General features: G+C 36.1%; 2 protein-coding genes across 4 annotated transcripts; one reads left to right on the top strand and one right to left on the bottom strand.

The window, feature by feature from the left end:
• Positions 1-506: 506 nt before the first annotated feature.
• LOC133880499 (pentatricopeptide repeat-containing protein At5g04810, chloroplastic) lies at positions 507-21,131 on the bottom strand. The gene is made up of 10 exons (XM_062319451.1): positions 20,254-21,131; positions 12,481-12,608; positions 11,878-12,018; positions 10,510-10,596; positions 9,855-10,008; positions 7,197-7,256; positions 3,527-3,955; positions 2,675-2,970; positions 2,045-2,174; positions 507-1,299 (listed from the first exon to the last, which is right to left on the bottom strand). The coding sequence occupies exons 1-10, from the start codon at positions 21,073-21,075 to the stop codon at positions 787-789; spliced, it is 2,760 nt and encodes a 919-aa protein (XP_062175435.1). The 5' UTR covers positions 21,076-21,131; the 3' UTR covers positions 507-786.
• A 1,962-nt stretch (positions 21,132-23,093) lies between these two features.
• LOC133878790 (uncharacterized) lies at positions 23,094-27,593 on the top strand. Of its 3 annotated transcripts, none has more exons than XR_009901986.1 (5): positions 23,094-23,313; positions 24,765-24,867; positions 25,099-25,153; positions 26,072-26,164; positions 27,339-27,593. XR_009901986.1 is itself a non-coding variant. In XM_062317323.1 (4 exons), the coding sequence occupies exons 1-4, from the start codon at positions 23,231-23,233 to the stop codon at positions 27,411-27,413; spliced, it is 354 nt and encodes a 117-aa protein (XP_062173307.1). In that variant the 5' UTR covers positions 23,094-23,230; the 3' UTR covers positions 27,414-27,593. The 3 variants fall into 3 exon arrangements, 1 of the variants encoding a protein (XP_062173307.1); XR_009901987.1 differs by having other exon boundaries at positions 25,089-25,153; XM_062317323.1 differs by lacking the exon at positions 25,099-25,153.
• The last annotated feature ends 202 nt before the right edge of the window (positions 27,594-27,795 follow it).

Genomic DNA, 27,795 nt, shown 5'->3' with positions numbered 1-27,795 from the left:
TGGGCCGGGTCGGATCAACCCAACACAACATGTTTATTAAATAAATTATGTGGATTGTATCGTTTTACCCACCTATTTAAATGAGTCGTGTCAAGGTTGAGAAGACCAACTCATTTAATTAAATGAGTCGGGTTCAAGTTGACCCACGTAGTCCCATGTCTCGACATGATTCAAACCTAACACGGAAACACGAATTGTCGTTTTGTGCTGATGGGGATAAAATTCCTTGAAAAGAAAGCAATGAAAAACAGATTCTTGCAGGTGGTTGCAATGTTACCTTCCTGTAATCCCACCCCATTCCTGTCAAAACATGGAAACAAAATATAAGGAAAGGTCTAAGAATATCTGCTCAAATTATCTCACAACATGAGCCTGCTTGCGTAACAGCTTGATGATAAAATGTCCCAACACAAGCAAATTTTCTGAGATGATAGTTAGTCACACACAAAATCTTCGAGGAAACTTTGAATTGCTTGATAAATTCTAAGGGTACTCATTTCACTCTCTTTGCAGAAACGGGAGAAAAAAGAGTCCTCAGTTGCTTGTATTAGAATCAATTAGAGACCAAAAATCAATTGTTATGTACAAACAAATATGGAAATAGGGTTAAGGCATCCTTGATCAGTCAAAATGCTTTCACAGCAGATCTAACTATATCAGACCTCGCAGCTTCATATGGAGGGAAGACTAATCAATTGATTGTATCATCTTAGGGGTGCACTAGGCATGAGATGCATTGTCTAGAACTTCAAATACATGGTCTAAATCCATGATCTGCGGCTCAAATCATAATTGATATCGATCGTAATGATCCTTGCCACCGTCAGTTCTACCATTGAAATACTCTTCGTCGTCATCACTACTGCCAGGTTCTTCATCAGTGTCTATGTTGGAATTAAGATCTGAAGTATGCCGTGAGTTCCAATCAGGAGGAAAGGTCTTCTGCAAGGCTTCTGTAAGCTCACCACCTGTCCTCTCAATCTTGCGTAAGCACTTCGACCAGTGAACCGCAGTCCCCATATCAAAAGTCAACCCGCATTCTACCATCTCTCTACAAATAGATAAAACTCCAGAATAAATGTAAGCTTCAGCAACAGTAGCCCTCGACAGCAGAGATGTCATCAGGCAATGATAAACAGCTTTGTCCGGCTTCAATCCAGCCGACTTCATCTGCTCAAAGCATCTCAAAGCCTTCTCTGGAAGAGAAGCACGTGCCCAACCATGTATTAGTGTGGTGTAGGTTTTAACATTTGGCTTCACCCCTAAAGCTTCCATGTCCTTAATTGTTTGCATAGCTCTCTGGAAAATAGGAAATATTCCAATTATAAGATGGAACTGCAACCGAGGCATTAAAATTGAAATAAAATCATTCAATTTTAGAGTTCCTGCACCATCTAAAACTATGAATTTTCCAGCTGAAACAATGTCAGCAACAGAACGAGAAAAACAACCGATTGGTGTTATCAAAATGAGATCTTTTGCTGAAAGGATTCTCAGACAACACAACTTAAATTATTTCTTTTATGTTCCAACATTTTCTGACATTTCTTCTTTCCATTGGTAAGATACACATGTACCTAATGGGCCTTTGAATCCACAACTTCACCCTCCATTTAGGAATTGTCATTTAAGTATAGCTCGTTGATCGTCTAACACAAAACAGGCAAGATTCCATCCTATGGAATAAAACCATCATTTGTATGACATAGCAAGAGATACAATGTGGCCTGACAAATAAAGATTTGGTTTGCAGCGAAATCCTAAAGATTACAAGCAACAAAGAGCACTTATCTCTAATGCAATGATTAAGAAGGAAACTGCATTATTCGTAATGCTTTGTGGAAGAAGATTTTTTCGTCTCCAAAAACCCGACAAAATCCAAAATGAGATTACTACCATTAGGTGTCCAAAAACAATAAATGAATTACAGAATAACAAATTAAAATAAAAACGTTTTCTGTCTTATGGGTTTCCAACTGCCCCTAGTAAATGCTCTTTACCGATAATGTAATGGGAAATAGACAGTAATGAATGATGAGCATACCTGCATGTCTCCAGCCTTGCAACAAGCATTTACGAACGATGTGTAAGTATGGATATCAGGTTGAACCCCTTCCCGTTTCATTTGTTGCATCAGATCGGAAGCCTCCCAAACATCACCCCTTCGAGCCCATCTACATGGGGAACCAACAGAATTATTTATATATATATATATGGGGAACCAACAGAATTAACACAAACACCAAAAGCAAACACACAAAACAACAAATTAAAAAGGAATGTTAAAATAGTTAAAACACCACTTATTCCAAAAGCTTAAACGTTTTGAAAATGATAAGTTTAATCATTTAATTAATACTCCAACACATGTGGACTCAAACTCTCAATCAACAAGTAAAACCTAACACATAAAATATTTAACTGAAATAGAGGTTAAATTGTAAAGCTAAGGTTCAAAATCAAGACTTCTGCTCATATACCATATTAAATCATTTACTTATCCCAAAAGTTTAAGTTTATAAGAAAGAGTAAAGTGACTCAGTGACCCCTTTAATTAATATTATAATAAAATAAAATGATCAAATAAGTTGAACATATATCCTGAAGATTAAATTAGAAAAATTAAGCCCATCAATTAATTTGTTGCACTTCCAAGATTATAGATAATTCATACCCATCAATTAATATGTTGTACACAAAGGTGTTTTTTGGAATCTTTTGAGCACTCATTTCTTTTGTTACTGCTAAAGCACTCTGCATTCTGCCTGACTTGCAACATGCCTTCAGCAATGCCTCATATGTATAAACGTCAAGCTCTAACCCTTCATTCCTCAATTTGGTAAAATACTCAAATGCTTTTCCAGTATCTCCCAACGATGCATAACCATGCATGATGGTTGTGTATGTATGCTCATTTGGACTTACGCCTGCTAGTGTCATCTCATCTAATATTTCAACAGCCTTCTCCATCTGCAAGAAACACATGGTAAATAGAATTGCGCCTTTGAAGAGAATGGGTGCATAATGAAGCAAACCAAAAATAAGATTAAGAAAGGAGACAATGAAACCAAAATACCATATCATGCAAGTGAAGTACTACAACAGAGAGAGAGGGAGAGAGCTCATTTGAAACTTTCTATTATATAAAGCAGCAGGAGTAAAATGAAATTACGAAAACAAAAAAGAAACAGACAAATAAACTTATAATTATCTTACAAGAAAGGAAGAAGGAAACAACAAATCACCCTAACATTTTTATTTTATTTTTGGTGAATAAACACCTCAACCTTGTGGCCAGATTTTAGAATAAACTTCTAGTTAACAGGTCATCAAATTCCAGCCAGAGGGAAAAAAGTACATGGTTATGAGTACCTATCTAGGTGCCAAGCCACTTAAACTTGGTTGTGGAGGCAGGCATCATAAGCTCCTTTAACAATCCTAGATTCCAAATAAATTAAGATATCAACCAACTAGTTACTTGACCTTTATTTTGCCTTTTTTCTTTTTATTATCAAGCATAATTTACCTGACGCTTCTCAACAAGGCCAAGTATCAGCGCATTGAAAGTATGCACGGTCGGAATGCATCCACTCATCCTCATCATATCAAACACCTCCAGGGCTTTTCTCATTTCTCCTGCTCTTGCGAAACCATGAATGATGGGCATAAATGTACGTGTGGTAGGCCTATGCCTCTCCTTCTGCATCTCCTTGACAGTACGGATGGCGCGATCCATGTTACCCATCCCACAGAATGCTCTAATGATGTTATTGTAGAGCACTACATCAAGTTTCAGACCATCCTTAACCAGATCTTCAAAAATTGCAAATGCATTAGCCCAATCTTTCAGCTTTAAAAATCCATTAATCAACATGGAGTAGGTCTTCATATTATGTTTTATGCCAGCTGATTCCATCATTTTGCTAACCTCCAGGGCTTTAGAAACTTTCCCAATCTGAAACAGTGAGACATGACATTTTTCAAAATAATGTTTGAGCATCAAATGTAAAGAAGACCAAATATACCAATTTGATAATGAGAACATTTAATAATTATAAGTGCAATAATTTTCATAACATTTTGAAACTAGAACCAAGAATTATCAGCGATTTTACAAAAAATTTAACCTATTTCAATGTAGGGGTTACAACCGAGTGTTGATTCCACCAAAGTGGGGTCCTAGGAGGATGGCTTGTATACAGTTTAACCCTTCAGCATTTTTGCACGAAGTGAGCTCTCCAAAATCAAACCTCTGCACTTGCATTTGACAATCCAAGACTTCACCGTTGCACCAGACAATACCCATAAGCTATTAAAAATATACACATTTATATATAGATCTCCGTGCGTTGTGTGCGTGTGAAGCAACCACATATGAGGAATATCAACAGTCTTGCCTCCATGGAATCACAGAAATACAGGTCAACTCAACTCAAATAGGAGTCTGCTGGTGACATGTAGGACACAGCAATCAAGAAACATGTATAGTTGGCTTGCTTTGCTTCATTATGAAAACTTCTGGTATTTTCCTGTGTAATGCTTTCTCCCTTCCTTTCTAGGTACATTTTTTTTTATTTGATAAATAATGCATATCATTAATAAGTACAAAGAGGCACAACCCTCGTGCACAGGGTATATACAAAAGGTTAAAAAATAATGCATATCATTATTTAGGTACATTTTTAGGTCCATTTATTTAGGAGTCTGCTGGTGACATGTAGGACACAGCAATCAAGAAACATGTATAGTTGGCTTGCTTTGCTTCATTATGAAAACTTCCTTGTATTTTCCTGTGTGTAATGCTTTCTCCCTTCCTTTCTAGGTACATTTTTTTTTTTACTTGATAAATAATGCATATCATTAATAAGTGCAGAGAGGCACAACCCCCTAGTGCACAGGGTGTATACAAAAGGTAACCCCCTTTAAGTATTAAAAGAAGCACAAAAATCCACAAAATCAGAAAAGTTGCAAAGTGGGAAATATTATACACCCCTGTCCATATAAAGCTAATTAACCAAAATGTTCTTGAGCTCTTCCATCGGCCTCTCATGATCTTCAAAACACCTTACATTCCGCTCTCTCCAAATACTCCACATTAAGCACAAAGGGGACATCCTCCAAACAGCTAAAACTGAACAGCTACCCAACTGCCCTCACTAACAACTTAACAACTCAATCACCCTTCAAGGTACATATAATAGCATATTCAGCTTACAATGTTTATAACATGGACAGCACAGCAGTAGAGGAAGGAGTTCCACTTTAGATTTGATTGATGAGCACAGCTAGCAGGGTAAAAGTACTAAAAAGGACTTCTGCCCAAATCTTCTGCACCCTTTCTATATCGGTCAAATATTTCTAGATATACTTCAGGTAGAATAATATCCAAAATAGAAAAATGTTGCATAGAAGGTAAAGATGTAAAAAGAACATTTGAACAAAATAACATCAAGAAACGCATGCTGAATGGTTTTATCCATATTAAAGTCAAGATATCAGGAATGATTCAATCCCAGCACATTATGATATATTGAATTATCTATATTGCCTTTCTTTCTTCTGTTTCCTTTTTTTTTTTTTTTGGGGGGGGGGGGGGGGGGGGGGGAGGAGGGGGGGAAAGGATTCTTAAATTTTGTTTATTTATTTTGAAAGATAAAGAAAAGATCTATTAAACAGTGGAAAGAAGAGCCAAAGCCCAAACACTTGGATTTCTACAAAAAGCCTCATCCCTAAAGAGAGATACTCGCACCCTAAGATCAAATTATATAAAAGGTCCCAAAAGGACAAAGAAGAAACAAATAAAGGATGAACCAGTAAACAAGCAATTACAAACTAAGAAAGAGTCTTGAGCTTAAGTGTGAAACTCTATCACTCTTTAACACACCATTCTAGATGTTCCACATTAAGCACAAAGGCACAGCATGCTAAGCAAAGCTCGGATTCCTTTCCCAAGGATAACATTTTTTTGATAAGTAATTCAATCTCATTAAAAGCATAAGACGCCCCTTAGTACACTGGGAGTATACAAAAGGAAACACCTAACTAGAGAAACGAGCTAGAAAATAATTAAAGCCAAATAATAAAGGGGACACGTAAGCCGTAGTCCAAATATACAAAGTGTAGTGAAAGGAGGATAAAATCTCTTCTGAGGTCTTCTCCAAATCCTCAAAGCTCCGATTATTTATTTCTTTCCAAAAGCACAAAAAGAGGCAAGTAGGTGCCATTTTCCACACCGTAGCACTCCTCGGCCTACCCGAAGACAACCGCAAGCAAATGAAAAACCCGTCGAGGCATAACCCAAGACATCCCAAAGCTACTGAAAATAGTATTCCACAAAGTAGAAGCCAAATCACTGTGGAAAAGATGGTCCACAGACTCGGTCTTTTTACACATGCAACATCTGTTTATCACGATAATGTGGTGCTTCCTGAGATTGTCCAAGGTAAGGATCTTTCCAAGAGCCGCCGATCACGTAAAAAAGGCCGCCCTTGAAAGAGCTTATCATTATCAATGAGCTGCAATTGATATTGAGATTTTCCAGTATATTAACACTATTTATGGCTGAAAAATAGTCAGCTGGATTCAACAGAGTTAAGGTCCGTTGATTAAGGTAAGGATTATTTTGGCATCAAAGTTCCACCATATTATTCAGAAATTTGGTTCTTCTAGCACATGACCGAAAGAAGTCAAGCAAAATTCCCCAGTCTTGCCACCAATTTGGTTCTTCTAGAACATGACCAAAAGAAGTCGAGCAAAATTTTCCAGTCCTGCCACCAGTTGTGCTGCCCCCGTGCCAACACAATTAAATGATATGACATCCCAAAGGTGACATCATTTACAGCTCTATCCTATGTTACCTTTCCAGTCATCCACCTCCAAGTCCTCATGTCAACCATAAGGTTATGCTCTAGATAAGTTGTTCCTCAACCAGGGAAAAAGAAAAAAACAAGGAGATTAAAAAAAGGTGGGGGGGGGCAGCACCAGAGAAGAAAACAGATGAAAACCACAGACAGTCAATTAATACTTCAAGTTAACAAACAGCAATCTCATATTCCAAGATTTCCATGACATTTAATCTCTTAGAAGCCAGAATTTGTGTTTCTCACCAAACAACAAGGATAGCGACATTTAAAAAAAGAAGACAACAACATAAACCTCATGACAGTTCAATGTGAAAGGAAAAGATAAAGTTATACCTTAGTGTAAAGATTGATGAGACATCCGTAACTGATAACTGAAGGTGTAAAGCCACATTCCTACATCACAGTTTGTGTGTTAGCGTAAAAGAGAAGACACTAGATAAGTTATAAACTACATGGAGAGAATTCTTTATGGCAGACAGTAAAATTTGTAATACTTTACTGGCTTGAAAAAGAAGATGTCTTGAAGGTTTCAATGCAACACAGGGAAAAAATTTCAACAGAGAATCCTCATAATGTAGGCTACTTGGGTTTTTACTATTTGAGTTTCTTGATTTTAGTAATCTGCTGGTTTTGATATACTTTAGTTTCAACAACTTCTAAGATTAAGGAATTTTACCAAGTTCAATCTTTTCCGAATATAGGCTGCAGTAGTGGCCCTTGGGATTGCAAGTACCCTATATACATCAATCGAACCATCTCGAATCAATGAAGATCATTGTTTAAGAGAAACTTTCAGTAGTGGGCCTAGTGGCCCTTGGGATTGCAAGCCCAACCCTTGCTACGATGCACTAGCTACAAGAATCTAGGTGTCATGCTTCACACATCTTTTTTCATTTTTAATAAATTCATGAACCAGCCCTTAATTTCTTAAGATTTCAACATAGAATCTCACTTTTACAACACAATTATTAAGTCTTCACGCTGACACTACACTAAAGCCCCCCCATAAATAAGGGATGAAGTGTCAAGTCACAGATCCAATCACGTATGATACATGATTGATATCCATTTATTTGGGAGAGGAAAAAGGAAAAAAAAAAAAAACAAAACACAAAATCAAAAACAAAACTTAACAAAGCCTTGAGAATAGTTATTGAAGTAGGCTGATATGAATCCTTCATCAACTAGTTGGGGTCAGTTACATATGTCTTTCCTCCACATGCTATCCTACTGAAGGTTGTAGTCTCCAATGCCTCTCAATTCATCGTTCCTTCTTAACTATCCCTAGCCATGTTATTTTAGGCTCCCTCTAACCCTTTTTACTCCTTCAACTTGCGTAGAGATCATAAGGAACACTAACAGAAAAAGCATTCTTGTAACGACCCAGAGAAAAGCACTAGTCACATCTGCCCTGTTTCCCCAAAAAAACTAGTTAAATTTGGAGTTTTTCTAAATCACTTATAAAGCTCAGTTTCATCTAGTAAGTAACCAATGTGGCACTTTTGATAAGTAACCAATGTGGCACTTAACACCCATAAGTTTATTTTTATAAACTACCCACTCTATGTGGGCAACTCTTCTTCCCAATATGGAACCGGGGCATGACAAACTTTCCCCTTAAACCCCTGACGTCCTCGTCAGGGCCACGTCATGCAATTTTGACAATACCATATGGCGCGTTATTAGATGGTTCTGATACTATTTGTAACGACCCAAAGAAAAGTTTTATCCAAATCTACATTGTTACTCCAAAAGGACTAGTCAAATTTGAAACTTTCTTAGAATCACTTATAAAGTCCAGTTTCACCTAATAAGTAACCAATGTGGGACTTAACGTCCATAAGTTTCTTTCTATAAACCACCTACTCTATGCGGGCAACTCTTCTTTCTAATATGGAATCGGGGTGTGACAACTCTACTGGGCCGACATTGATTCTGAGAGATGAAATCTAAGGTAGCAAATGAGATTAGATACCATCTTAGGCAACTCTCCATCACCTTTTTCTCAGTAGTGTCACCCTCACCCTTACATGGATATCTTTTCCTCTTCATTGCACCAAAATAGTTGTTCTCCAGATTTCCCCAACAATAAAGTTTTCAATTTCCAGTGACATTTGATGGCATCAAATCATCATTTTCACTCCAAACTTTGGTTTATGACCTCTTGATTCACTCTTCCAACTTTTATAACTAAAGCAGGGAAAAGTTCTCCTAAGCTTTATCCCTCCATGTAATGACCCGTAGGCAGCATTGTCTAGACTACCAATGCTGTCCAAGGGTAGTTTGGTTTCAGAGCACTGTTCTAAGTCACTAGCCTTGCAAGAATCTTTGAAGCCGTCTCAGTCCTCACTTTTCATTTATAGGTTAAATTAAACACAGATTCTGTGTAGTTTCTAACTTTCTAGACCTGGAGCTCTATATGCTTGGTGCCTTTAAGTTTATCGATCTTGATCCAATGTGCTTAGGTTTATTTCATGCAATGGATTTTTTTACTGAGTTTCTTTTCCAAAATCCATATATTAGTTTTAGTTAAAATGATGTTCATGGGTAGAATAAGATTTAATTAAAGCTATATTTTTGTGTTGCTAGGGTTTTAGGCTTTATCCCCTTGAAAAAGAGGTTATCACAGCATCGTAATGGATACTGTTCTTATTATTATATCGAGAAAGTTGTGTTTGACTTGTTAGTTTCTTCAAGATAGGGTTTTACTTATTTCAGTATCCAAGAAGAGGTTTTTCATTTTCCCATTGAGGAACCTAGGTTTCGTTTCCATAGAAGATCGAAATAATATTAACTGCTTCAGTTTTGCCTTCATTTTATTTTGAAGGCATAATTCTTTTAGACAAATAAAAAATAACCAAAAAAAAAAAAAAAAGGAAATCCAGTTACAAGATTTGACAATGGAACAGACTCATGCAGACAGATAAAAATATGTATGCATGCATGAATGGGCACTTCACCCCAGGCAAGGAAAACAATTATCACCTATACCTTGAGTCGGTCAAATACAACCAGACATTTAATTTCATTGCCACTTATTGTATAACCATCCATCATGGTATGATATATATCAATAGGTGCGTCAATGCCCGATTCTTCCATCTCCCTCACCAATGCCTCAGCTCGATCCATATGGCCAGTTTGGCTGAAAATTTTAAAGCAAAAGATAAGAAACATCATGGAATTGGAAACATTATGTACGTACATCATATTGAAGAAAAACTGCAAAAGTGAATGTTGTGCAAATTGCCAATGGGTTCTAGCTCAAACAGCACCTCCTCCTCCTAAAAGAACAGGGTGGAGGGTAGGGTGAGGTCGTGGATTCAACCTACTGGGTGTATATGTAACGAATCGGAAAAAAAATAAAATTTAAAAAATTTAAAAAAAAAAAAAAAAAAAAAAAAAAAAAAAAAAAAAGAAAAAAAGAAAAAGGAATGCTGTGCAAACATGTAATGAAACGCTCATCCAAAAAGAAAAGAAAAAATAATGCCAAGTAGAAAATGACAAACTTAAAAGTGGAAACAGAATTTCAATATAGCGTTAATAACTTTCGCATCTGTAAATTTGCAGAACATGATTTGTTAAACATAGACTTCAAACCAAGAAAAATACAATGAACCTAAAATTTATTTATTAGAACACTCACCATTGAGCATATATAATATTCCCATAAATGATTGCATTCAGATTTGTATGTCTCTCTTTGGCCTCCTCAAACCATTGATCTGCAGCTCTTCCAAAAACAACATCAACTAATGTTAGATCATAGAGATACAAAATCGCCTCTTCACTCTTATTGATACAACCAATTCATGTACTTGAAACAAAATGGATTAAAACCCTAGCGTGTTACAGTTCCACCTAGTTTCAGGTAAGAAACAAGGCACAGTATGGCACCAGAAACATTCTGCTTCAATCAAGGTGAGTGCAACTAGTAATGTGTAAACAATGCAATGGCACATTTATTTCTTCCTCATCAATTGTAAATGTTTGCAAAGTGCTTCAACTATATAAGTGCTTCGCTTCGCTTCAATCCTTGCTTTATGTAACATATTACATTTAAGCAACATGAAATCGTAATGCATGCAGTGCTCTATAGCCTCAAATAACAATAAAGGGCCACTACTCAGAGTTGTACAGGAAGCTGACAGAAACTAAAAATAATTGTTACTGGAATTGAAAGTGCAACAGAAAACAAAAACAAAATGAACAAAAACAGAAAAAGAAAAAACTACTAGGAACTAATTTGTGCAAGGCACTAATATATTTGGCTGCAGAATGCAGAATTCACACACCACACCAAAATAAAAAAAATCACCATTAACTGCAGAAGGATCCAAGAGAGCTAGAGAAATCCTGAATGAAAATGACCAAAATAGTGGAGAAAACAAAGTATTTACAGTCACCAAAAGACTAAAGACCACTATCAAATTAAAGGATATAGTTCCAAACAATCTAATAAAAACCAATGCTCCAAACCCAATTCCCTCCAAACCATTAAATGGGTCTGGCCATGAAAAATTCAAAAATTCCCAAAGTTTTTCAGAAGTGTTGGTTAGAGAAGAATACCCTGGAAAGGCTATTTGGCCCCTTCAACGACCACTTTTAATGTTATAAATAAATTCTCTATCTTTTGCTTAGGAGCAAATAAAGGTGACACAATTCTGCTACTCAACAATAACGTCATTGCATGCCTACACTCACATCACTTTGACATACATTTCCTCCTTTTTTTTTCAGCTGTGAAAATAGCTTAATTTCTAAAGAGGCGCTACTGCATTCCTCAAACATATTGTATCAAGAGGAAGAACCAAGAAGAGAAAAAATACTGACTACTGCAAATAATGAAAGTTGGAAATCTCAGTAGTACCAACCAAAAGGTACTACCTAAGAATTAGTACTACTGGATTTTTCTTTTTCTTTTTCTTTTTTTTTTTTTTTGGGGGGGGGGGGGGGGGGTGTCGGGGGCTGGTTGTTGAAGAAGGCACTAAAGAGAAGCATGTGGTTTACTTACTCAGCATTGCCCATTTTTGCAAATCCTCCGACAATAATACTGTAAGTCACCACACTCATTTCAATGCCCTCATCCTTCATTTTCCTGACACAAGATAATGCTTCTTCCATGTCTCTACCAACTGCATAAGCATGAATAAGGCTGCATGAAATAAACAGCCTTTAATGTTGAAAGAAGGAGATAAAAAATGCATGACCCTAGAACTAAGGAAAACAAATTAAAAATTATATACATTCTATAGATCTACTAAAAAAATAATCTCAATTACTGTATTATGTCATACTAGTAATCCACACACACGCATATATATATATATATATATATATATATATATATATATATATATATATATATATATAAGTCCTGAATTCAAGAAGTTCTGTCGTGTTTTGTGGATAAAAGCAGTTGGTTGTACTAGGATGCAAGTCTTTTAGTGGGATCTCTGAGTGGACATAATCTGCACTACCTAGATAGTACACATCCATTGCATCCTAGAAAGTGGCCATTGGCTCAAAAAATAAAGAAACTCAAAGTTGGCCAAATTCACATGTTTTATCAAGAACATTCAAAGTCGAACGTAGAATATTGAATCACAATTGGTACCTCGTGTAGACATGTGCAGTTGGCTCTATTCCTCTTGCTCGCATGCTCTCAAACGTTTCACGTGCACGATACATATCCCCACGCCTTGCATAGTAAGTCACCATCAAGCCATACTCTCTTCTAGAAGGCTGATATGAATAGGAAAAATAAAAGACAAAACAAACACATTTATGCAAATGACTATTTTTTAAAAAAATAAAAAAATAAGGTAAATTGATCTTATTAAAAGTGCAAAAGGGTGCATCCAAGTACACAGAGTATACAACCCACATAAGAAGAAGAACACAAACACATAAATTCTAGGAAATTAGAATAATGAGAACTGTTTTTTTTTTTTATAAGTAATAGCAATTTATTGAAAAGCGCTAAGGGGCGCAACCCTTATACAAGGGAAGTATACAAGGGAGCCCCTAAAAGGGTCGAACAGAAAATAAATTTAAAAAATCAACAAAAGTAAAGACACTCAAACTATGATGTGGCGCTATCCAAGAATATAAAGTATTGAGCAACCGCTTCCGTAGCTCCACCATAGGTGTCTCTACATCTTCAAACAGACGAGCATACCGCTCCCTCCAAATACACCACAGCAAGCATAGAGGAGCTAACCGCCAAACCTCTTTCGCATGACGACTCCCAATTGCCGCCCCCCAACTAATCAATAACTCCAACACCGTTCGTGGCATAACCCACTCAACCCCAAATAAAATAAGAATGTCGCTCCAAAGAGCCCGGGTGACCTCGCAGTGAAGCAACAAGTGATCAATAGACTCCCCACTCTTCTTGCATAGACAACACCGCTCCATTACTATTACATTCCTCTTACGCAAGTTATCATGCGTCAATATTTTGCCCAAAGCTGCTGACCAAACGAAGAAAGCCACCCTAGTTGGAGCCTTAACACGCCAAATATTCTTCCAAGGAAAAAATGGAAGAGATGGGCCATCTACCCTAAAGAGCTCTTCATAGAAGGATCTCACCTCAAACAAACCTTTTTTAGAGGGATTCCACACTAATCTGTCACCCTCTCCATGACGAATCGAAGTAGAATATAACCGGTTGAAGAAAGAAATGACCGTATCCATCTCCCAATCCTGGATTTGTCTTGTGAAAAGAACATTCCACTGAATTACACCATTATGGACCAACAAGTTATCCGCCACCAACGCGTCCTTGTTCCTTACAATACAAAAAAGAGCTGGAAAGCATTGCTTCAAGGAACTATCCCCACACCACCAGTCTTGCCAAAAACTAATATTAGATCCACTCCCCACTTCAAAACGAACAAAATTGCAAAATTTCTCCCACCCCCTCCTTATATGTTTCCATACACCCACTCCAAAGGAACCCGAAACCTCTTTCGAGCACCACCCACCCTTTAGACTCTGAAATTTGGCATCAATCACCAAACGCCATAAAGCATCTCTCTCCCTACCATATCTCCATAACCATTTACCCAAGAGCGCTCGATTGAACTGGAAGAGATTGTGAACTCCCAACCCACTGTTGATAAGAGTCAACCGGGCACCCTTCGACAAGTACATCCGCTTCCAACCCGCCAACCTCCTTTCCATTTTTTCAATAACACCATTCCAAATAGAGTTGGACTTGTAAGAAGCACCCAACGGCAAACCCAAGTAAGTCATAGGCAAAGAGGCAACCGTACATCCAATAAGATTAGCCAACCTTTCGACATCCTCTACTCCAACAATTGGGACAATTTCTGATTTTCCTAAATTAATTCTCAAACCAGAAACTGCCTCGAAACCTAAGAAGATACATCTCAGATGTCGAATTTGTTCTTCTTGGGCACCACAAAAAATCAAAGTATCATCAGCGAACAGCAGGTGGTTCACAACTAGGGCCTCTGAGTCTAATGAGAACTGTTGATAGTAGCCATCCACCCATAAAGTGTTTTGAACAATATATCTTTCAACTCTACCACCGTTCTCTCACCATTTTCAAAATTTCAGGAATTGTGTTTTCTCAAGATACACTACATTATGCAATGGGGAGTCACTCTCCAGGCTTCTAAATTATAATGACTACCAAACTGGCATCTTCAACTAGCCAACGACTCATTTAAAGCTATTATCGTTTTTACTGAAACTAAGAGCAATCATTCCATGGATTTTTTAAGTAACCATTCCATGAATAAGTGCCACATTGAAGGTGTTTGTGTTTGTCATGCATGAGAAAACAAACTAACATAATCATTAGTATAATTTTTTTTTTTTTTTAATGACGAAGAACCCCTACAAGGCAAGGTCACTTCGTGCACCAACCCTTGTTGGGTAAACTTCAGACCCGTGCAAAGCAACCCCTCCACAAAGATCTGGTAATACTCCAGCTTTGCCAACGGGCTAGCGCCAAGGAATTATTTGCACCCAAGGGGGCCCTTATTAGTCTTTTAAAACAAAGCATACTAATTGTAATACCTCAGTCCCACTTTGACAAAAATAAATAGCCCATATAAAGTGTGGTTAATAAAGACATTCATGGGTGTTAAGTCTCACATTGGTTCCTTACTAGATAAAATTGGCTTTATAAGGATTCTAAGAAAACTCCAAATTGACTAGTCTTTTTGGAGTAATAGCACAAATGTGGCTAGCGCTTTCTCTGAGTCACTGCAAGTGATATTAGAGCAACCTAGTAACGTCATGTAGTACTATAGCACTACATAACATGGCCCTAGCGTCGGGATTTAAAAGGGAAAAACTGTAATACCCTAGTCCTACATTAGGAAGATGAGTAGCCCCATAAAGTGGATGGTTTATACACATACTCATGGGTACCAAGTCCTACATTGATTCATTAGTAGGTGAGACTGAGCTTTACAAGTGATTCTAAGGAAACTCCAAATTTATTAGTTATTTTGGAGTGACAGCACAGGTGTGGCTAATGTTTTCCCCGAGTCGTTACACTAATTCAAAAACTTTTTCTTGATTTTGTTTTGAATAAACTTGTTTAATATTAGATATCAAATAAACACACTTTTTATGACACTAAAGCAATCAATCCATAGATTTCGTTTTATAAGTAATCATTCCATGGATAAGTTCCACATAATAGTTGTTTGTTTGCATTTTGCATGGGACCACAATCTCAAAAAGGTAATTAGTATATTTGGGAAAAAAAAAAATCATTAATCAGCAATACATTTTAATAATTGGTTTGAAAAAGATGAGAAAATGTTATCTATTTTATGAGCTTTTGAGCTTTGTTGGGCTATACTCTTCTAAAACAAAACACTAATAATTCAACACTTGTTTATTGATTTCTTTTCTATAAGCTTGTTTATATTAGATATAAATAAGCACATTTTTTATCGCATTTAAATGCAAGTAATAGCTCTTTGAGTCTAGATTCAGAAGTCTCCTTAGATATAGTGAACATAAGACTATGCTTTTTTTTTTTTATAAATAATAAGCCAATCTCAAAAAAGCGTGAGGCGCCTCTTAGTAAACTGGAAGTATACAGAAGGTTACAACAAAAAAATTACAAAATAATGAAAGTGAAATTGATCATGGAAGGTAAACTTAAATATAGGGGCAAGGCAAGAGGGCCTTGTTGTGATGTAATGGTCTCTAGGTTTTGTGGGTTAGTTATGTTAGAGTGTTTGGGTTTCCTCCTGTTTTTGGGTTTTACGGGAGTTTTTCCTTTCATCTCTCTTTTTTTTTTTTTTTTTTTTTTTTTTTTCTTTCCCTGTTTGTGTGTCCTTTTTGTATACTTCATGTATGCTTAGGGCCGCCTTTACGGTTTTTATAAACTTCTTTGCTTACCTATCAAAAACAATATAGGTAAATTTCATGCACCTATCTGAGATTGAACTCATGACTTGTCCACCTCTTCTTTATGGCTTTATGGGAGATTAGATGCCATTTGCTCCAACACGACTATTTGCATACATTTATGTGAGTTTCATTTTGGGAACATTTTCATGCTAGAATATGATGATAACATGAAATAGTTTTAGCTATATTAGGTAGTTCCAATTCTACATTTTAACTTAAGGACATATCTAACTTATCAAAGATTTCAACCATATTTATATTTTTAGGATTGGCAAGTTATGAGCTTAAATGGTCTACTAATTCTAATTTTCACTATTTCAATTCGAAAATATGATTAGAGTTTTATAGGAAAACCAAAATTTGATGACCAATAGTGTAGACTTCGGCAAAGGTGGCTTTCTTTATATGGACAGCAGCTTTAGGTAAAATTTTGACGCATAACAATCTACAAAAGAGGAGTGTCATGGTGATTGACTGGTGTTGTATGTGTAAAAAGAGTGGAGAGTCCATTGAACATCTGCTACTTCATTGCAAAGTTGCTCACAATCTATGGAGTTACATTCTTACTTTATTTGGGGTAAGGCGGGTTATGCCACGAAGGGTGCTGGAATTGTTGACTAGTTGGGGCGCGTAGTTTGGGTATGGTCCAGCTAAGGAAGTTTGGCAGTTAGTTCCGTTGTGTTTAATGTGGTGTATTTGGCAGTAGCGGAATGCGCAACATTTTGAAGATGTAGAGACATCAATGTTGGAGCTACAAAAGTGTTTGCTTAACACGTTATATATTTGGATAGCAGCTCTTTATAGTTCGAGTGTTTTTCCTTATGTAGATTTTTTAAATTTATTTTCTGTTCGTTCCTATTATGAGTACTCTTGTATACTTCTTATGTATTAGAGTTGCGCCCCTTTGTGCTTTATTAATGAATTGATATTACTTATCAAAAAAAAAATTACTTAGGTATAACACCGGACCATTTAATTTTATTTTTTTTATAAGTAAACTTTATTAATGAAAGCGCAAGGCACTCCTAAATACACAAGTAGTATACACAGGAACAACCAAAGCTAACCCGCATAAACCCAACAAAACCCACGAAACTTAAACCCCAGAAGCCGAAAAAACACCCAAAAACAAACCACAAAGGAACCCAACTAAAGAACAAAAACACCTGACCATTTAATTTATAGAGGAAAACTAAATGACACCAAAAAAACCATGATAGTGTCCTAAAATACTGTGAGGCACTCAAGCAAAAGCATTTTTTCTTTGACATTCCTTTTTATTTTTCCTTTTATATTTATTATTCTCTAACACTTTTTTCCTGTTGTTTTAATAATAATATGAATTTGACTATGCAGAATGATGGTGCAGCCATTGCATGGCCAGAGAAGGAAAATCTCTTTGGAAATCAAAACGCTAAAGCTATACATCCTGTGACACCTAGGAAGGTGCATGGGTTTGGAAGATGGTGTACATGGTAGATTCTTGGGTGTTAGTAACTTATTAGCAAAATTCAAGAGCCTATATATGTGTGTGTCATTGTCCTCAAACAGTGGGAGATCTGTAAATGAGAATTTGGTTTATGGAAGGCACGTGTGCCCAAGCATAATCTTTTTTCTTTCCCAAGCAGATTTCTAAATCTGGGGAGCGTCACAAAAAGCGAGCATCTTGTTCATACTATAATTTAAGTAAAATATGTTAAAGTATTGATTAAATGATTAAATTTACATCTTCTTATCAGCTTAAGCTTTTGGAAAAAAAATAGTAGTTTAATATGATATCAAAGCAAGGGTCCTGAGTTCGAACCATGACTTCTCCATTTACCTCCAATTTCAATTAAATATTCCACGTGGTGGATAGTTGTGAGATACTCTAAATTTGATAGTTCTTGGGGTGAGTGGTGTTTTAATAAGCCTCTTGAGTCATATGGGGTGGGATTATAAAAGAATATCAAGAGTTGGGAGATGTTTTCAAGTCACACCAGATGACGTCAAGGTTAGTTTCTAGCATGATCTGCGGAGTGGAGACAAGGCCCTAAAGAAAGCTTTTCCATATTTAAATGGCATTAATTGCTCTAAGGATACTTCTGTAACGGCTCACTTGGAACTTTATGGTGGTTCCAAGCAGTGAAACATAAGCTTTTTGCTATAACGGTTCATGATTGAGAGGTAGATGCCTTTACCTCGTTTTTCAATTTCTTGTACTCCATTAGAGTAAGACGAAAATGTGAAGACAAGCTATGGTGGACCCCCTCCAAAAAATAGTTGTTCTTTGTTAGCTTCTTCTACAGTGTCCTTGTTTGTAATAATGGTATATTTCCGTTATAAAAGTATTTGATGGACCAAGGTTTCTTTGAAAGCGGCTTTTTTGGCTTGGTTGACGACACTAGAAAAGATCCTTATCATGAACAATCTTAGGAAGCGGCATGTCTTTGTGGTTGATACATGTTGTACGCGCAAGAAGAATGCGGAATCCATAAACCATCTTCTTTTCCACTGTGAGGTTGCTTGTGCATTATGGAGTACGTTCTTCAGTTGTTTTGGGCTTTCTTGGGTTATGCCAAGAGTAAATATGTATGCTTGTTGTTGAACTAGTAGTAGCACTCAGAGTGCTACAGTGTGGAAGATGGTGCATTATTGCCTCTTATGGTGTCTTTGGAGGAAAACGCAATGACAGAAGTTTCGAGGACCGCAAAAGGACATTAGCGGAGCTACAATCCTTACTTTTTAATAGTGTTTATATTTGGACAGGTGCATTTTTAACTCCTTTTGTCCTTAGCTTTCATGATTTCCTTGTTCTTATTTCTCCTTCTAGCTAGGAGTTTCTATTGTATACTTCTTGTATACCCGAGTTGTGCCTTTCACTTTTAATTATATTTTAATTACTTATAATAAAAAGACATTTTGAAACTCGAGAAACATAAAACCTGATTCTTCGATTATACAGTACAATCCTTGAATAAATATGTAAAATAAAAGCTTATTGCTATATAGATTAAAGCATAAAGAACTATCTTACATAAATCTGAGAACTTGAGCGGTTGAATTGTGTAAACAGGCGGTGAAATCTTTATTTGATCAATCAATCAACTTCCAAACTTGTTACCCAAATATAGGTTAAAAACAAGCTACTAGAAGGCTTGCCCCCCACCCCCCCCCCCCCCCCCCCCAAAAAAAAAAAAAAAAAACTATCAAATATATTCTCTTTCAGTAAAACAATGGGATTCTTTTTATTTTTTACATGTGAATCAGCTAAATATTTGTATGTTTTTCCTTGATATTACTATAGCCTTCCACTGTCATGCTCTCAAATCTAGAATTTTAAAGTAAATAAATGCTACAAACAAAAAAACAAAAAAATAAAAAATAAAAAAAGCGCTAAAGGTAACCTTTGTCACTAAAATGAAGATAAGGTTTAGCCCGAAGAATGCGTCACTCCCTCAATAGACATGAAGTGATTTCACTCAGTATTCTGGATTCAGGGAAGTAATGATAAAACATCTAAAATATATCCAAGAAATTGCATACAGAGTAAGCCACACAAAATGCTAGTAAAAACTGACTACCTGATTGCAACCAGACAGTCAACAAAATCAGTATTATGAGAGTGAAACGGGCAATCCCCAACCCGATCACGGCCAAACTAAAAAAGTCTCACACCAACCCTTACTAATGTTCAACGATTTATCCCAACCTCATCCCAGTAGCGGTCAGAGAGCACTACAAGTGCCTTGCTATGAATCAATACTTAATCCCAATCTGTACATAATTTTTTTTTTTTTTTTATAAGTCCCAATCTGTACATAATTACAGTACCATCAATGTAACTACAAGTCTACAAGTACCTCAACACTTTTTTTTCCACACATTTCTAAAAGAACCTCAAACATAACATCCTTAGTGCAAAACATATGAAGAAAGGGTCTTTATAAGCTATACATATTTAGCCAAAACACATATGAAGAAGGGTGTTTATAAGCTATACCTTCTTAACTCTCTCAAAAGACTGGACGACCGCCTGCCAATTCTCCGGCTCGGAATCCAGAACCTCCCGGAAGCTCCTCCGTGAGCTCTCCCTCTCCTCGTGCCACTTGGACCGATACTCCATCCCGTCGAAACCCTCCAAGTACCGCGCCCTCTCCTCTGATTTCTCCTTCAATCTCCTCCCATCATCCAATCTCACAGTCAGCACCCTCCCATGGAACTCCATCCCATCAAACTCCACGGCCTTCGTGGCCGACTTGGCCGCCATAGCATCAGCACCCCCATATATCACGAACCCGAAACCTGCATTTCTCTCCGTTTCGCCGTGACCCTTTATCACAATCACGCTCTTTATCGGCCCGAATTGCCGGAAAAACTCGGCCACCTCGTTCTTCTTTATCCAATTGGGTAAATTCCCAACAAAAATCTTACCTTCTTGCCGGGATTCAACTCCCCAAGAATCCGAATTCTGGCTCTCATTTTCTTTGAGCTCATTGTGGGTTTCTATCACCGGTGGGGGTGGCGGGGGTGGAGGAGGTGGAGGGGGAGAGAGTTTGCTGGTGAGCCTGAGCTTGTTGGTGAGAGAGTGGGTGGGGTTGACGAGGTTTCTGAGAGGGTTAGAGGGGGTTTTGGGGGTTTTACTGGTGGAGGGTTGGTCGGGCTTGAGGGTTTTGTTGGGGCGGCGGGGGTGGTGGTGGGAAGAATTTGGTGGTGGTGGCATTGGTGGTTTGAGAGAGAAAGAGATGGAAGTGGTTGTGGGGTGGTGTTTTCCGGGCAGGATGGTGGTGGGGAAGTGTGGGGTGGAGAGTGAAGGAGCATCCATTTCTCTTTGGAGTGGGTGGGCAACAATGAGCGTTTGAAATTTTTGGTTATTTTTAAGTTGGTATGAATATTGTGATGCATGTAATAAGGAGGAAAACTACTGTTGTCTTTTTTTTTTTAAAGGGTTTGATATTTTAGACTTCTAAAGTAACTGTCATTTTCAATGAAGTATAATTAAATGATTAGTGTCATAATTTGGTCCTTCTGTATGTTGTTATTTAGCTCATTTTGTCAATCTTGATCGTTATGTTAGATGAAAAATCAAATTTGATCAAAATATTTTAAAAATACCATTAAAAAACTAAAATTATTGTTCTTATTTATAAATTAGTAGAAAAAATAAAAATATTTTGGTCAAATTTGATTTTCCATCCAACATAACGATCAAGACTAACGAAAGGGGCTAAGTTACAACAAATTGACATTTTAAAGGGCCAAAGCATGACATTAGTTATTTTAATTTAATTTAATTTTGTTATTTTTTTAGTTTTTTGTTATAATTTTAATAATTTTTTTTTAATTTTATAAATGATATTTTCCCCGTTATGGAGACATTGATATTATTTTGATAGTTTAGGGGATAAATTGATATAATTGGTAATTTTGAAAGGACATTGATAATGATGTGGTAGTTTAAAGGGAGTATATATGTTTTTTCCTATATAAAATTATTGAACTTAACGGAGTTGAAGGTTTTAACACCCGATCGATCCCAATGCATTAGTCTGATTGATCATATTACCATTAAATTATCGATCAAACTCTATGGATATCCTTATGCATTAATTTGATCAATCATGAAAATATTAATTAATTGTTCCTCACACATTAATCTGATCAATCGTGATACAATGAATGATCAATCGAACTTGACACAATTAAAGGTTCGATCAAACACCCGGTCGATCCTAATGCATTACTCCAATCAATCATGATGCTATATCAAATTATCTATCGAACTTTATGAATTTTGTATTATCTATCTGAACTATTTACATTCTATATTATCATTATGTATTAGTTCAATCAATCGTGATAATATCAGATGATTGATCATTAGTCCAATCGATCATAATTCAATACTACAATTGATTATGATACGATATAATGATAGATCTATTGATTTTGTATTATCTATTATTGTGTAGTAGCTCGATCAATCGTGATAAGATGAATCATATCGATCCTAGTGCATTAGTTTGATTGATCGTGATACGATCTAATAATCGACCGAACTCTATATATTTTGTATTATTTGTCATTGTGCATTAGTTTGATCAATCATGATAAGATCAATATGATCAATCCTATTGCATTAGTCTAATTGGCTGAAATTTTTGAATTTTGTATTGTCCTTATCCATTAGTTTATTGATCATGATAATATTGGAGGATTAATCATTAGTCCGATCGATATTAGTGCATTAGTACAATCAATCGTGATACAATCTCATGATCAATCAAACTCTATGGATTTTGCATTATCTATTACTATGCATTAGTCCGATCAATTATGAGAAGATCTATCGTATTGATTCTACTGCATTAGTCTGAATGATTGAACTCTTCGAATTATGTATTATCTTTATGCATTATTCCAACCCATCGTGATAATAATGAAGGATTGATCGTTAGTCCGATCAATCAAACTTGACATTATTGAAGAGTTCGATTATAGTGCATTAATTTAATTGATTAAACTCTAAAGATTTTGTATTTTCTTAGTATATTAGTCAAATCAATCGTGATAAGATTGAAAGATTGATCAAACTTTCTAAAAAATTAGAAAATAGTGTATATATTAAAAAAAAATAGAAAAAATTACTAATCACATGAAAATAATTAATTGTCTCTATATATTTTATTTTATTTTAAAAAATAGGCATAATTTAAGTTTTTTAAAAGGCTAAAAAAAAAAGAAAAAAAAGAAAAACAGGTATTAGCGTCGACTCGTATGGGTCGACGCTGATATTAAAACTATGTCGCTTTGGTCCAAACAATAAGGCGGGATCCATTGGCGCGGAGGGTGAAATTTTAGAAACAAAAATTGTAGAGAGAGAGAGGGTGAAATTTTAGAAACAAAAATTGTAGAGAGAGAGAGAGAGAGAGAGAGAGAGAGAGAGGAGGCTATCCTACACGCTCCCCCGCCCAAATTCCATGTCAACTTTGAACGTCACCATGGGGGACGCGCCTGACGCCGGCATGGGCGCTGTCCAGCGACGCCTCATGTTTGAGGATGAGTACGTATTCCTATTTTGCCCCTTTCTCTTTTTTCTTATTTACGCCTCAGTTTCATTTCACTTAATTTATCTGTTTGGTAGGTGGGAAAGTGGACAAAGGGAAAGAAATCGATTTTTTTTTTTAATTGTTTTTATTCAATGTTGTTTTGGATTGGGTGAAGAATGAAAACTGTTGGTTATTCGATTTTGTTTTTCTTATTTTCTTTCGAGCTGATTTTGTTGTGCTCTATTTGGGTTCCGAGGAATTGAACAGATATCAAAATGAACTCTTTGGTTTGTTTTAGATTTTGCAAAGATGATGGATTTTTTTATTCATCCAAAAAAAAATATATATATATGGATTTTGGTTCAGCTAAGTGAAAGAGTTTGATTGAGTTTGGGTTCAGCTAATAGTTATGTTTTTATTTCCTCGATTACCAAACAGAATTTTGGTTGCTGTGTACAATTTTGCTTAAGGAGTAGGGTTGGTTCTTGTTAGTACAGATTTCGGTATAATGTCAACACGGCTTGTACTTCTAAGTTCTTCAGACTTTCCTAAGGATCTTGCAAAACAAGTAAACCTCAGAGACCTTTCCGGGGTTTCACTTTGATGCCTAAGTTAGTTTATGAGAATAATCGTCTCCTTAATCCAAAAAATTCAGTCTGAGTTTATACTTGAGGTTGTGGCCTATTTATAGGCGGAATGATGTGCACCCTTACTGCTAGGGTTTCCTTATCAACCTCTAAGTGAGATCCTTGGCAACAAATTCGGGATTGGCTTCAATCCCGGATTTTAAGAGACTAGGCACGATCTCAAGAGATCTAAATCGTAATGTCTATCTTAGTTCGTGGGATTCTAATCCGGATTTTCTGGGACTAATTCGGATTTCCTAGGATGCGGTTGATACCTAAGTTCATGTTTCGGGCCTCAGGTGGCTAAGTTGAATCTTGGTCCCGGGATGTCTGCATTCCCGAGATCCAATTTGATTATATCTCCTGTCTCGTATTCTCAGGAATAACTGCTTGATGTCTATCTCCCGGAATAGGACTATCCCGGGACTCCTGTTATCTTGGTTGCTTAGTATCTATCTCCTGGGATAAGACGTTCTCAGGAGTTTTGCTGTTTCTCTTTCTTGGGCCGGTATTGACCCGAATGCTGGTTTGAATGGAATTATTCCCAATAGTTCTTAACTCAAAGTTTGCATTTTCTTTTCTTTTAACCTAATGAGAATTGTTACGGTTGACGTAATTCCTTAATGCGTTTGTTTTACTGCATTTTTACTAGGGAAGTGATAAATACCTTGCTTGGGTGAATTTATTTATCAATTTAATAAATATTGATAAATACCTTAGGTGAATGCGGAATTTTTACTAGAGAATTGGCTCTTGGGTACTTTATCCATGTTCATTATGGATTCATAACTTTCTTGTTATGCATTATCTTCTAATTTCTCAACCTCTTTTAACATCAGAACCACCTCCAGGCGTCTCACTTCTCTAGAGCAAAAATCAGAGCTGTTGGTGGAGGTGAAAGAGGCAGAGGAACCGCCTTCCCTTGCTTTTGCTTTTGTTAGTGTAAGTTTTTGAGTCTTACATCAAAACTTCATTATTAATTAGGAGTTTTTGAATTATATTGTATTTGTTTTCTTTTGTTTTATCGTAATTCCTTTAGTTTACCTTCGTCTTCGCTTCTTCTTCCCTACAAATTTCATTTCCTTTTCTTTATTCTACATTTCTTAGTGTGTGTGTGTGTATATATATATAATTGATCTTGTTGATGTTGATCATGTACGTAGTGGTTATCAGGATAGACCTCTGCTGAATTGTGGGGGAGGTGGAACCTGTGGGACGTATGGTGGAAGTAAGCTTTCCGTAATCCCCAAATTAGTTACTTAACATTTTGTCTTTCCTTTTTTTTTTTTTTTTTCTCTTTTTTAACAATGTACACTTGGTCGAGAGACTGCTTTGATTTAATGAGACTTAAATTTGATGGATGAGGTAGCAAAAGATGCTCAATCTTACCTATGATTATTTGCCAAATCTTGTCATGAAATATTTAATTTTTTAAGTTTGATGTTTCCCTTGCTACGATTTATGCGCCTTGAGCATTTTGACATTTTCATTTCTCAACACTAGTCCATTCTTTTTCTTTTTGATCGGGCACTCAACACTTATCCATTCGACCACTATTCTTAAACTATATGAAATTATTAATGTAGTCTTCTCAGTGAATGTAGATGGTGGTGGAAGAGACCTTTTTTTTGTCATCTTTTGGATCCACTGTAATTGGTTTCTCAAAGTACGGTCAATTCAAATGGCTAATTTAGAGAACTTTAGAACATTCACAATAAGCTCTTTAAAATTTCTCCAAATTTAAAATTTCTGGATATTTGCATCATAGGGAACAATCTGTAGCTTAAGTTTATGTGGACAATTTGTAAGAGAGTTCTTCTTGGCAACTATAAACTGAAAATGTTCAAAGAAAGCAATAAAAAAAGAAACTTCTATTTTAAATTTCTTGATGCCTTTTTTTAGAGAGATTAACACTGTAAGTAAAATGTAGTTACATATTTGTGCAACTGAAATTTGAATCTTTAATATCCTTGAATCCTTGAATCCTTGATATTTTGCACACAATTCTTCTCTTTTGACTGATATTCTTGGTTGTATTATTGGTTGCTTACTATTTTCGGGATGCAGTTGATTTCAACCATGTACAGATGTACTTAAATCTTTTTGAAATTTGCATTTGATACCAAATGGGCCATATTTCTTGCAGGGTTTGACAAAAGTTTCCCATGTACTTAGAGAAGGCAGAAAGTTTATTGCAAAAACATTTTGTGGGAAAGACACAAGTCCTCTTTACTGTCAGGTAAATCAAATGCTTGTTAAAACTTCCAATATCATAAATCAGTTTCTTGAGATATTATCAGCTGCCTATGACCAAAATTATACGTGACGTTCAAGAGCAAAGTCTGTGTAATCCTTTGTTGATTCAGTTTGGCCTCCTTGTTTAATATTGTTAAAGTATTGATTAAGTGATTAAATTTACCTTTTTCTATCTGCTTAAGCTTTTCGGATAAATGGTGATTTAACATGGTATCAAAGCCAAAGGTCGTGAGTTCGAACTTTAACTCTGTCATTTACCCATTTGTTTTAATTAAATATTCTATATATTAGGCCTCATCTATCAAAAGGAAGTCTGAGCCCACACGTGAGTGGGAGTGTTAAAATATTGATTAAGTTATTAAATTTACTTATTCCCATCAGCTCAAGCTTTTGGGATATGTGGTGATTTAACAAATATTGAGTTATAACACAAGGTTTTGCCAAGTGTTTACAGTAATGATAGATCATTCTCACTGAATTTTTGAACAAAAGTTGAGAATAATGAACCTTTAGGAGAATTTGACCATTTTTCTCACTCATGTTCCTCAATCAGTTCCTTCTCTCACAGTGGCAAAAGAAGAAGAAAAAAAGTGGGTGCTATTCTTAAATTGATTTTATAGACTGATCAAGGGTAATCTAGAAGTTTCCTATTAATAACCTTTCAATTAGTGGGTACTTACTTACGGGAGACATGAGGAATTTCAGTTGACCTTATCTATTTGTGGTGCATGTCTCTTTCTACTCCTGTAGTTTCTTTTTTTTTTTTTTCCCTAATTGATTGAGAAAAGAGGGTTACAAGAGAGGATCCTTTCCAGTTTCCACTCTTGATCCGAAAGGAAGATGAAATGTCTCTTTCTACTCCCGTAGTTATCGTTAAGTGATTTTGTATTTTGGTTTTAATCCATACTCATGTAGTTTTTGCTGCAGTTGTATTAGTTTTTCATTTTCTTCTGATCATCGTGCGTGTTTGTTTTGTTATCAAGTTAGATGTTAATTTTGTTAGATTGATTATTCTTTAATTGTGAAGTTTTCTTTGATAGGAACTTTATATTATAAAGTAAATTGTTGATTGCTGATTATAGGTTTGGTTTTAAAAAAATGGTTGATTTCTGGTAGATTCTACTCTAAGTTTATTGAACCCCCATCTTCTGTACCAGGTTTTGCAGTTGTGGCTTGAGAGGAAAATCTTACCTGAATATGTTCTTCGGCCTTTCATGGATGACATTGTATAAAACCCAACACCATTTTATTTTTTATTTTTAAATTAGGTCATTAGTGTCGACAGCTGATAACAGCGTTGACTCCCAAAGTTGACGCTGCTAACACTTTTTTAAATTTTTTTAGGCATTCATGTAGACTTCGGTTGACATCAATAGTCAATTATTAGCATTGACGGTAATAACATTATTCTTTTAAACATTCTTTAGGCATTAACGTCGACAATTGGTTTCAGTTCTAAACCTTTTAGTGCAACAAAAAAATATTATTAGTGGCGACAAATGTCTCTGTTGATGGGTCATCATCAACGTCGACGTCAAAGTCTACACTGATGTGTCAACATGAATGTCGACGCTGATGATCATCAGCGTCAGAGTTTTGGTGTTGACCTCATTA

Source organism: Alnus glutinosa, chromosome 10 (assembly GCF_958979055.1).
Source record: "Alnus glutinosa chromosome 10, dhAlnGlut1.1, whole genome shotgun sequence".
Classification (NCBI taxonomy): domain Eukaryota; kingdom Viridiplantae; phylum Streptophyta; class Magnoliopsida; order Fagales; family Betulaceae; genus Alnus; species Alnus glutinosa.
The sequence above is the reverse complement of the archived record's forward strand: the minus strand, read 5'-3'. Positions and strand labels throughout refer to the sequence as shown.

Bases quoted from the DNA above. Each gene is read 5' to 3' on its own strand.
- LOC133880499 (XM_062319451.1), bottom strand. From the start codon at position 21,075: ATGGATGCTCCTTCACTCTCCACCCCACACTTCCCCACCACCATCCTG. The intron at 10,597-11,877 runs GTAAGTAAACCA...TGTTTTTGGAAG, and splicing joins GCAAAAATGGGCAATGCTGA to AGCTGCAGATCAATGGTTTG. The intron at 2,175-2,674 runs GTATGAATTATC...TTCCCCATGTAG, and splicing joins TACAACATATTAATTGATGG to ATGGGCTCGAAGGGGTGATG.
- LOC133878790 (XM_062317323.1), top strand. From the start codon at position 23,231: ATGTCAACTTTGAACGTCACCATGGGGGACGCGCCTGACGCCGGCATG. The intron at 23,314-24,764 runs GTACGTATTCCT...TTTTAACATCAG, and splicing joins CGCCTCATGTTTGAGGATGA to AACCACCTCCAGGCGTCTCA. The intron at 26,165-27,338 runs GTAAATCAAATG...CTTCTGTACCAG, and splicing joins CAAGTCCTCTTTACTGTCAG to GTTTTGCAGTTGTGGCTTGA.